Source organism: the organism of the source record quoted next (assembly GCF_019968985.1).
Source record: "MAG: Porospora cf. gigantea B chromosome Unknown PgB_NODE_837_length_10372_cov_121.927, whole genome shotgun sequence".
In the NCBI taxonomy this organism is placed as follows: Eukaryota; Apicomplexa; class Conoidasida; order Eugregarinorida; family Porosporidae; genus Porospora; species Porospora cf. gigantea B.
Window position 1 is genome coordinate 1 of NW_027179291.1, and position 10,372 is coordinate 10,372.

Below are 10,372 nucleotides of genomic sequence, written 5' to 3' on the forward strand. Positions count from 1 at the left end.
TGAGTTCGACCGACTTACCTGCTGTGACGCCTGACGAAGCGACTCTCAGTCAAAAAACTGTTCGAAGCAATCATCCCGCAGTAATCCCCAGCCTTTGAAACCCCACAGTCTTTGAAAACCACATCCCCAGAAATCTGCTAGTTTACGCCATAATCTCCTTTGAGTTATGTTTTACCCCACACGTTTAATCTGATTCCGAGAGTTATGCATAACGAACCCAATCTAAAGATATCTCTCCCATATAGAACACATCCTTAGCTTCGACGGTGCATCTGGACAGGCGCACTGAACATGGCCTCAGGGATGGCCCACACAGGACTGGGGTATATGCATCCTGGACCTCAGATTCGAGGTTTACCATGCACGTTTGTCCCTGTGCACCATTTACCGTTTTCTTGGCGGATTTAGACCAGCCAAGATGTGCGCGTTTCTTTGTCTTTGCGTTCTTTGCGTTCTTTGTCTTGTTAGGCAGTTCGAGGTGGAAAGAACCATCCCTGGATCGAATGTCCAGATATCGTTGGATGAAAGGCGTTAGTGTTTGGACATTCGCCCTTAAGTAGTCCCGCAGAATCGAAGATCGCAAATTGTCGAAGGATTCATCCCTGTTCTTCATATTTTCGAGGACCGCACGTGTGTCGCGAATGCTGCTGCTGGCGACCTTGTTCAGGACGACGTCTTTATAAGCTGCGAAGACTTGAGGAATCTGGTCGTAGCACTTTACCAACAGCGGATCGGGGTTGTGCAGGAGATTTAGTGCCCTGGCCGCAATTACCAATGCAGACATATTGTTTTGAAATGGGCTGGTGAGAATGGTGACGTAGTTGGGAGTCAGAAAGGTTTCCCATCTGTCCTCAAAGGACACAGTCTTGCAGGTCTCAAGGAACACCTGGAGATCTCGTCGTATTGCCTCAGAGATGTTGCCTCCAACTCCTTGGGTGATTAGGGGGGCCATTATGACCGAGACATCAAAAGGTAGCTTCGAGGGCACGGGCGACTTCACAAGAAACGACGTCACTTCTGAATAGTGAAAGTCGCTACGCCAAGCGCGCTGATAGACGGCCATCAATGCCAAACCGAAAACCTCTCTCAAGTGGGTCGATTCAAGACCCGCAAGGAAACCAGTGAAGGACTCCAAGCAGTCGACTATGGGAACGGACTCGCTCAGATTTAAAGTCAGGACAGGTCCGTTGTATGGAAGATCATCAAGCAAATCTCTAATGGGTTCAGGCACGAGGTGGTCGTTGACGAGCTCACGAACGATGTAGATGGCGACACACAACGCGTGGATCTGATGGAGGGAGCATTCTTCGGAGAGTTCCAAGGAGGAGACAACCAATTTGGCTGAATTGGTTCGGGCCTTGGGTACTATAGACAACATGCCTACCAGCACAACAATTAGTCCAGAGACCACCTGATTCATCCACCAGCGCCGCAATTTCGAAATCTCGAGCCGCCGCTTCAACTCGCCGCAACGAAATTCAGCAGGCAGCTGATCCCACAGCGGTTTCAAGTGTTGCATAAGGATGCTGGCTGGGCCTTGGTGCTTGTAGCCCACACCGCTTAAACGCTGGCCGACAGCGACTCCCACTTCATCCGGGGTCCTTTCGAGCGACCAATCCATGTCGCAAAATGACGCAACGAGCCTGTCCTCGCTGCCGACAACTGCCTCTATAACTTCAAGGAGGCCACGCCACTGAAACTCCGACGTCGGAGCTGTGGCTGGTGGCATCTGACCTGATGCCAGCCGGTGCAGATACCCCACGACGAAGAGGCTGTATAGTCTTGCCTCAGAGTGTTTGGCTTTTACTCGACCTAAGGCCTCAAGTGCCGAGGTTATCGCCGTCACTCTCAGTGTGGGATTCGTCCTCATGACTGCGAACAAGGTAGTGAAGTGCACTAGTGAGCGGCTGAGTTGAATGTCATCCATTCTCAACAGATCTCGAACCATGAAATGTGTGCAGTTCGTGATGCAACGGAGCTCGATTCCTGAGAGGTGTACTCGCAATACCTGATGGGCAGACAGACTTGCATCACGTTTCGTTCTGGATACCGCCCCAATCATGTTCGAGATATCAGAGATGAGATCACTCATGAAGCGCTTTTGCCACTCCACGGGCGCGACAACGTTTGAGGGGGTGGTCAAGAGGCTCATGATGTCCTGTACCTCGTGGAAGCTCATGTCGTCACTAGTGACATCCTGCAGCCGCCGGCACAGTTCTCGTTGATGGCAGAGAAATGGTTTCACACTGTGACGCGTGGAGGGTATGGAAAGCGGCGACGCCTCAACGACTTCCTCCGCCCACAACGACGTCATGCCGGTGATGTCCGGCAAAATCCACGTTGAAGGGTTGGATAGGGCTTTCCTGTCATGCAGAAACTGCGCCGCTACCTCGTCGATCACTTCGATCAGCTGGGCATCCTGACCAGTGAGCGCGATGCTCCCAAGCAGCGGGGACGGACATAAATGCTTCTGTATTTCATACAACCGCATCTTGCCAATAATAGTTCATTAAGCTTGATGTCACATTTGTGCTGTTAGTGATAGTTTTTTTTACGTTGAGGATTGTATTCGGAATCACGCCCAGTTCTACCCGCGACATTCTATCAATGGGCCATTTTCATGCTGGCCGCAACGGTCATTACAGTGGACGATAGGCCATCCCTTACAAATTTGAGGCTGCATTGCCTCATCGTGGGCTGTGTGGGATTGGACGCCAAACCTCAGAAAGTCACACTGCACGTGACCGACCTGTTGCCATGCTTCTATGCCAGATTTCCTTGGCCGGCACTTGAGCGAGACCTTCTTCTTCTGTCCTCTCGACAAATTCCAGGCCTTCTTCAATCGCGCATCCGCACTGAGATCATGTCCCTGGTTGATGCCTGCAACTCTCTGGGGTTCACCTCGGTTGACGTGCGCTTGGTGTGGCGGCGGTCTCTATACGGGTACCAGGCGCACTGCTCGCCGTTCCTTAAAGTGCAAGTGAGTGACCCGGAGACCACTCATTCAGATGCCAGCTATTTCACATTGTCGGAGATTGGCAGGTATGATGGCAGAGGGGAAGCTCGGCACCTCCCTCCCAGTCTACGACGTTCACTTCAATTTCAATGTGCAGGCCATGATCGCTCTAAACGTGCACACAGGTGGTACGTTGTTTTTCGCGCCATCCAAGGCACAGAGGGTGTCAATTGACCCCCTCGAGTACCGTATTGGCCGGCGGCACCTGGTAACGTACGAACCCGGCGCGTCGACCAGTGGGCCAAAGCAGGTATGTGAACGATGCGGTTACCTCTGGGATGTGGCCTGCGAGAACGCCCCTCCAGTGGCGCCGGCATTGCGTCGGGTGTTTACGGAAGACGCGATCCTGAGGTCCCGTGCCGGTGTCGCGGCAGTGGACGAGCCGCTTTACCATCCTATCTCCCAGCGGCAGCCTCGCTTGGAGGACCAATGGTCTGAGATGCTCAGCCGCCAGCCATACACGAAGGAGCTCGCTAACGAAGTCGTGCGACTCGCGCACGCCGGCAGCCCCTGTCGACCTTTGCCCTTGGTTGCCCCGGCGCCTGCTCCCTGGAAAGCCTTCCAAGGGAAGCCCGCCGCCTATCCCCACACGCTGCCTCATCTAGATCTTGAATGCTCGCAATGTCGTGGTCTCGTGCTCCCAGGCGCTCGGTTACGGCTCCTGGCGTTACCGCTGCCAGAACGGAGGTCATCGGCCTGCGTCTGCCTTTGCTCATCGTCTACGGAGCGACCGTCACGTGCAAAGAGCCTCCTAGCCACGGGAGAGTTAGCACTCGGCTTCTGGCGCACTCCTCCAGCGCCTTCCACAGAACCGCCGACGCATGTAGAGGTCCAGGTCCAGTCTACGTGCGTAGACCTCTCAACGCCTACGATATCAGACGCATCGACCGCCGCAGACGCCTCCACATGCGAGCCTGCGTCCACTCCGCGAGGACCTCTGCCCGTCTCGGAGCTGCTGCGGCTGCAGGAAGACTCCCCCTCCAGGCTACGACGTGTGTTCCCGTCAGAGCCGTATGAGATGACTTCTTCTATGGAGTTGCCCTCTCCGTTGGCGGAAGTCCGATCTCTGCTAGAACCTTTGGAGGCGCCAGGCGACCTTGACCTTGCGAGTGTAGGCGCACTGAAGGCATTGCTTGATAGGACTCCCTTCCCAATTCTGGGTTCGGCCCTTTGCCTGTATGCTGTTGTTGACGTTCCCTTCTGGGACGTTTGTGTCACTGAGTCATGTCGGCGAAGTCCAGATCCCCGAACGGACGCCGTCCTCAGTCTTGTCTACGGCGTACGCATCATGACCACCTCGTCGGAGGTCGAGTCAACTCTCATGGCGTTTGAGGGGCGCGAGGGTGAGTGGTCGTGGGACTATGTGGACGGATCGGAGGGATTGATATTTGAGTCTGTAACGAGGTTACTGCGAGAATATGACCCTGTACTGATTCTATCTGCCGACGACGCCCATGGGATGAGATTCCTCCTCAAAAGAGCCAGGGCTGCTGGCTTTCAAGAACCGGAGCAGTGGAGGGCGCTGGTGGACGCTGAGGACATCCCTCGCGCATACCTTAAACTGAAGAACGTCAAGCGCCTCGAGGGTCGTGTGTGCGTCAGCCTATTGGAGACCTTGCTTGCGGAGACCAAGCTTCAACAGGCAACCATTCCGGCTATGATTCGGGAGGTGCTCGGCGAGACGCTCCCTACGGTCTCGCCTGCGACGCTTGCCGCACTGTGGAAGTCCCCCTCCAAGCACCTAGCCCTCACGCACGTTATGCGGCTCGTAAGGTGCCTTCTGGAAGCTGAAGCAAAGCTGGAAGTCTTGGGCAGGGCGCAGGCGATGGCACTTATGTTTCAAAGCGACCTCTGTGAAATCCTGGTTCGAGGATCGCAGTTCAAGGTTGAAGCGCTGCTGTACAGAGCTTCCCAGGCATATGGGTATGTACACTTGTCAGCCTCACAAGAGCAGGTGACGAACATGCAGGCAGCTGAATGCGTTCCATTGGTTCTCGAACCACTGAGCGGCTTTTACTTCGAGCCTGTGGCAGTATTTGACTTTCAATCTTTGTATCCCAGCCTTGTGATCGCCTACAATCTGTGCTTCTCAACGTGCCTGGGTATGTTGGTCCACCGGAAGACACCCCCAGGTTTCAGGGACCCTCCATCCCGTGTCCGTCGGCGTTGCCGGGTCGGACGATTCAGCCCTGACCGACCGACTCCCTTCGGTTTCTCGCAGTTATCTGTCCCGCCGGTGGACATATGCGAAGCTGCATGCGGACCTTACTCCTGGGTCCTAACGCCGGATGAGTCCGCATTTGTGCACCCGTTCACACGACGTGGGATGCTGCCTGCGATCCTCGAGGAGGTCATAGGAGCGAGGCTGCTGATTAAATCCACCATGAAAGCCGTCAAGAGGGATCCCTCGCGATTCGCACCTTACCTTGAGGGCGGCGTCTCTGCCTGGCTCCGGAGACAGAACTACCGACAGTTCGCGCTGAAAATGGTTGCAAACGTGTCGTACGGGTACACCGGCGCCTCCTTCTCCGGTCGGATGCCCTGTCCCGAGGTGGCTAACGCCATCGTGCAACTGGCGCGGGTTTCTTTGGAGCGGTGTGCGCAGAAGATACAAGAGCATCCGGAGTGGAGGTGCCAGGTTGTGTATGGGGACACGGATTCTTTATTTGTCTTGATGCCTGGTCGGTCGGTACAAGGCGCGTTCGCTCTCGGCCGGACAATAGCTGACGTGTGCTCTAGCATGTTCCCCCCACCTGTAAGATTCCTGCTGGAGAAGGTGTACTGCCCTTGTTGGCTTCAAACCAAGAAGCGGTACGGTGGGTGGTGTCACACTGATGAGTCGACGCCTCCGTCCTTGGAATCGAAGGGATTGGAGAACATCCGAAGGGACCACTGCAGGCTAATCCAACGAGTGATGTCTAAGTCCTTGGCTTTGGTGGCTCAGGGAGCCTCTCCGTTTTTTCTCCAGCAGTTCTTGCGTGCGGAGCTCGTTCGAGCTGCGGGACGCGTGCCGTGGCCTTGCTCCCCGTTGAGCGTTCGCCTCGACACCGGTGACCTTTCGGAGTTCATCCTATTCCAAGACTCCTCTCCAGGCAAGTACGCCTTCGACCGACAAGAGTCCGAAAAGCTTCACACCCTTCCAGCTCATGCGGCTGTTCTCTACCATCGTGCCTCCTGCACGCGCGTGCAACCTGCACGCGAACGGGTAGCCTTTGCCTTCTCCAGCCGTCCAGGCCGGCTCGTGGACAAGGCAGTCGCACCTTACTACATCCACAGCCTCTCGAAGGAGTTCGAGCCGACGAAGCCCTTCTACCGCGACGGAAGGAGTGTTCAGTTCGACGACGAGCTGCGAACTGCGGGCTTCGGGCATTACCTAGACTTCGACAGCTCATACTACGCCGCCACAGCACTGTATCAACCCCTTGAAAGAATGTTCGACATGCACCCGGTGGTTGCGCTGCGAGAGTGGTTCACCCGCGTGCGTGTCAGTTTTGCTCCCCCTTTGGCGTGGCTGATGGAACTACCTCGACCTCCAAGCATACCAGTCGCCCTCTCCCGAAAATCCCCTTCCGAAAAAGGCCAAAACATGCAACGTGAAGCCAGCTCATCCATCGTACACTTCGCCAAAGTCGACGCCGCGGAATCACGGCCCATAGACTCGTTGCAAGGACTGCGGGACATGGAAGAGCAGCTGCTTACATGTCGACGGGTGTGTGTGGGATGCGCGGGGTCATCTGTGGTCGCGGACGCCTGTGTGGATGCCTTCTATTGCCCGGTTTATTCCAGGCGACAAGAATCAGAGGGGCATCTGCTTAGGGTAAGACGTGGACAAGAGACCAAGATGCAACTGCAGCGGAATATCTAATTGGATACCATGTATTGTATGTGGGTTCTCCGAAATCTCCTAATTCAATTTTCGTTCAATGAGCTCCATCGCGGCAACTGAAGTGAGTGTATCCTCCGAAGTCTCCGAAGACACAAATCCCGTCTTGTCGCCGAGTCCGAGCATACCTCCACAAGGTTGTTGGCAATCCCTGATCAGGTCGACGAACCCCCCGGTGTTCTTCTCTGCTGCTGTGCTGCTTGTGGTCTTTTTGGCCCTAACCGCGTCCATTCCAGCAGTTCCTAGGGGCTTCCAAACCATGTTAGAAGTGTTGAACCAGAATTTCTCCTGGTTTTATGTCGGTACATTCGCTGGTGTCCTCTTCTTAATCGCCTTCCTGTTTTTCAGTCGGTTCGCGGACATCAGATTAGGGTCAGATTACGATGAACCAGAATTCTCGACTATCTCATGGTTTTCGATGCTCTTCAGCGCTGGAATGGGTATCGGTCTGGTGTTCTACAGCATTTCCGAGCCCATTACCTACTTGAACTACCCCCCCATCGAGTCTTACGGCATCCGATCAGAGTTTATGCGCCAAAATGCGGTGCCATTAACTCTGTTTCACTGGTGCTTCCATGGATGGGCGGTTTACCTGATTATGGGAATGAGCATTGCGTACTTCTCATTTAGGCTTGGATTGCCACTGACCATTCGATCCTGCTTCTATCCCGTCCTGGGAAGATACATCTTCAAGTGGCCTGGGCATGTTATTGACGTCATCTCCGTCTTTGGTTGTCTATTTGGACTTGCCACGTCACTAGGCGCTGGCGCGACAAACATATCTGCTGGAATGAACTTTCTCTGGGGTGTTCCGGACACTTCATGGGTGCAAGCGGTGATAATTGTGGTTACCACTTTATGCGCCATCCTCTCTTTGCTATCTGGACTTGACAAAGGAATTAAGATCTTGTCCAATGTGAATCTCGCGCTGGCCTTCCTGTTGGCTTTGTTTGTCGTTGTCACTGGACCTACAAGGCTCATCTTCGACGCGTTCGTCGACAACACAGGCGGGTACATTAACGTCTTGCAGCAGCGTTTGTTACGCACTGGAGCGTACGATCCTTATGAGAAGAAGTGGATGCAATCATGGACTATCTTCTATGTTGCGTGGTGGGCCTCATGGTCACCCTTTGTCGGTATGTTCATCGCCCGCATATCCCGAGGACGAACGGTTCGGGAGTTCATTGGCGGAGTGATGTTGGTACCTAGTCTTGTCTCTATCTTCTGGTTTACTGTTTTCGGCTCGACCGCCATCCAATTCGATATGGACCCCAATATTGCCAACGGAGAGATCACTAAGGCTGTCCAGGCAAACACTGCTGTCGCGGTGTATAAACTGCTCGAATACTTGCCATGGGCACAGGTCTCATCAGTCCTTGCCATGGTAGTCATCCTCGTTTTCTTCGTTACCAGCTCAGATTCAGGATCATTTGTGGTTGACTTGCTGACGAGCGATATGGATACTTTGGTTGTACCTGTCTGGCAACGGATCTTTTGGGCCAGTGCTGAAGGTGCTACGGCAGCTATCCTGTTGCTTGCTGGTGGCCAAACAGCACTGTCAGGGCTACAAGCCTGTGTCGTGTCCATTGGCCTTCCGCTGTGCGTCCTGGTGTGCATTATGATGGTCTCCCTAGTTCGCGGACTGTACCAGGATCCAAAGTTTCTTCTAGAAACGTCGCCAGACTTCGGAAAATCCCTCGAAAGAAGGGTAGACAAGTTTCTCAAGCGAGACCGCTCGCAGTTGACGACGAATGTAGGTGGTACCCGTTGTGGAAGCTTCGACTCCGCACGGGGAGCTGCAGTGTCCACCGCTTCTGCCAAGCCCTTTGTGGCTGACGACCACATAATCAATGATGCCAACTTTGTATGAGATCAACGTGCGACTTACTAACAGAAAATACTCCCCATCGGGAAATTAATCCGATCCATTAATCGTCAAATGGGCTTCTTTGAGGAGGCATCGCCATTGGTGCGCGTAGGGTCGCTGTTTCTGGACAACGTAGGCCTAGGGCGTTCTCTTTAGGCAGGATGACCTGATGGACGTCTTTCACGCCATCGAGGCAGTGGATCCCGAGGTTCGACGGGAGTGTCTTCGGGCAGCCTGTCAAATGGAGCAGACTCCCTACGATCGGTTGGATGAGGCACCTGGCGAGAGGAATCTTCGACAACTGTACACACAGGGGGGAGGACTAGTGGATAGACGAAGCCCGCCCAATCCACTGGCGCCCTTCAATCGTCGGAAGCGCGGTCTAAACGTGAAGGACCCGGCTCTGCACAATAATCCTCTGCTGGGGCGTTTGCTGACGACCTGGGGTACGACTTGGATCCTGTTCTTTTTATTTCTTCAAGAATTGATTTTGAACTTCACGACGTACGGAACATTTCACGCACCTCGCTCGCGTAATTGGATGATCGGGCCAGAACCACAAATTCTGCATGACATGGGCGGCCTGTCGACCAACCGCATTCGCGAGGGTGAGTATGTACGACTGTTTTGGTCGATGTGGATGCACTCAGGGTGGATCCATCTGGGCATCAACCTTCTCTCGCAGCTGCAGTACCTCTACATATTCGAGCCTGATTGGGGTTTTTGGAGGACATTTAGCACATACATGGTCAGTGGTGTTACCGGCAACCTGGTATCGGCGATTGCTGACCCGTGCTCGGTGACAGTGGGGTCATCAGGCGCCCTGTTCGGCCTCATGGCTGCCATGGTCGCTTACTGTATGGAGTTCTGGCGGTCGATTCCTAGGCCGAAAATTATCCTGGCTTTCTCAATCATTGTGGTTGTGAGTCCAGCAATGAGCTTTGATGCAGCTCATCTCTATCATAATGGGATTCACGAACAGCACTGACAACTGGGCTCACATGGGAGGTATGATCGGCGGGTTGGGATGGTCTTTCTTCTGCCTACCCGTCGTCCAAGTTTGGAGCCTCGGTGCCCTTGTTCCTGGCTACGAACCGAAGCCAGTTATTCGCAAAGCGCCTCTTGTTCGTAAGTTTCAAATGGCATGCAATCCGGGTTGCAAGTGCAGCCCTTCCATGTTGGTGCTGCGGATGGCAGGCCTTCTTCCGTTGGTGGCGATAATCTACTGTTGCGTTTACTACTTATTCTGGCACCCAGAGTTTCAACCTCCAGGACATGTGAGCTTCTCCGAAATCACCGCCTGCTGCTGTTGCCGCGCGGAGGCAACACTCCCTGTGATGTGCAACCCTTGTTCAGACCCCAGTCTTCCGGCAACATGCCACTCGGACAATCCTTTCCCTCACGTTTCGGACGTGAGAAGTTTTTAGTGTGGATTTCGATGCAATAAATGATATTATGATATTCTGAAGTGAACTCCGGCTCATCATCGCGTTTGGACGACACCCCAGCACTGACAGGTATCTTCCATCAAAACCCGGTAAAAGATTGCGCCGCCGTCAATAACTCGAAACATTTTTAAAACCGACCTCTTACACCGTCGCCTCCA

General features: G+C 54.0%; 4 protein-coding genes across 6 annotated transcripts; 3 read left to right on the top strand and 1 right to left on the bottom strand.

Moving 5' to 3' along the window:
• Nucleotides 1-202: 202 nt before the first annotated feature.
• Nucleotides 203-2,491, bottom strand: KVP17_002875 (uncharacterized protein; the record flags this gene model as incomplete). The annotated part of the gene is made up of 1 exon (XM_068519577.1): nt 203-2,491. The coding sequence occupies one exon, from the start codon at nt 2,489-2,491 to the stop codon at nt 203-205; it is 2,289 nt and encodes a 762-aa protein (XP_068371504.1).
• Nucleotides 2,492-2,620: 129 nt separating this feature from the next.
• On the top strand, nt 2,621-6,881 carry KVP17_002874 (uncharacterized protein; the record flags this gene model as incomplete). 2 transcript variants are annotated; one of them, XM_068519576.1, is made up of 2 exons in its annotated part: nt 2,621-2,980; nt 3,009-6,881. In XM_068519576.1, 2 exons carry the CDS (start codon nt 2,621-2,623, stop codon nt 6,879-6,881), a joined length of 4,233 nt encoding a protein of 1,410 aa, XP_068371503.1. The 2 variants fall into 2 exon arrangements, with proteins under 2 accessions (XP_068371503.1, XP_068371502.1); XM_068519575.1 differs by lacking the exon at nt 2,621-2,980 and having other exon boundaries at nt 3,045-6,881.
• Nucleotides 6,882-6,939: 58 nt separating this feature from the next.
• Nucleotides 6,940-8,769, top strand: KVP17_002877 (uncharacterized protein; the record flags this gene model as incomplete). Its single annotated transcript, XM_068519580.1, has 1 exon — nt 6,940-8,769. The coding sequence occupies one exon, from the start codon at nt 6,940-6,942 to the stop codon at nt 8,767-8,769; it is 1,830 nt and encodes a 609-aa protein (XP_068371507.1).
• A 69-nt stretch (nt 8,770-8,838) lies between these two features.
• KVP17_002876 (uncharacterized protein) lies at nt 8,839-10,193 on the top strand (the record flags this gene model as incomplete). 2 transcript variants are annotated; one of them, XM_068519578.1, is made up of 3 exons in its annotated part: nt 8,839-8,898; nt 8,927-9,688; nt 9,717-10,193. In XM_068519578.1, the coding sequence occupies 3 exons, from the start codon at nt 8,839-8,841 to the stop codon at nt 10,191-10,193; spliced, it is 1,299 nt and encodes a 432-aa protein (XP_068371505.1). The 2 variants fall into 2 exon arrangements, with proteins under 2 accessions (XP_068371505.1, XP_068371506.1); XM_068519579.1 differs by having other exon boundaries at nt 8,839-8,874; nt 8,927-9,754.
• Between the last annotated feature and the right edge of the window lie 179 nt (nt 10,194-10,372).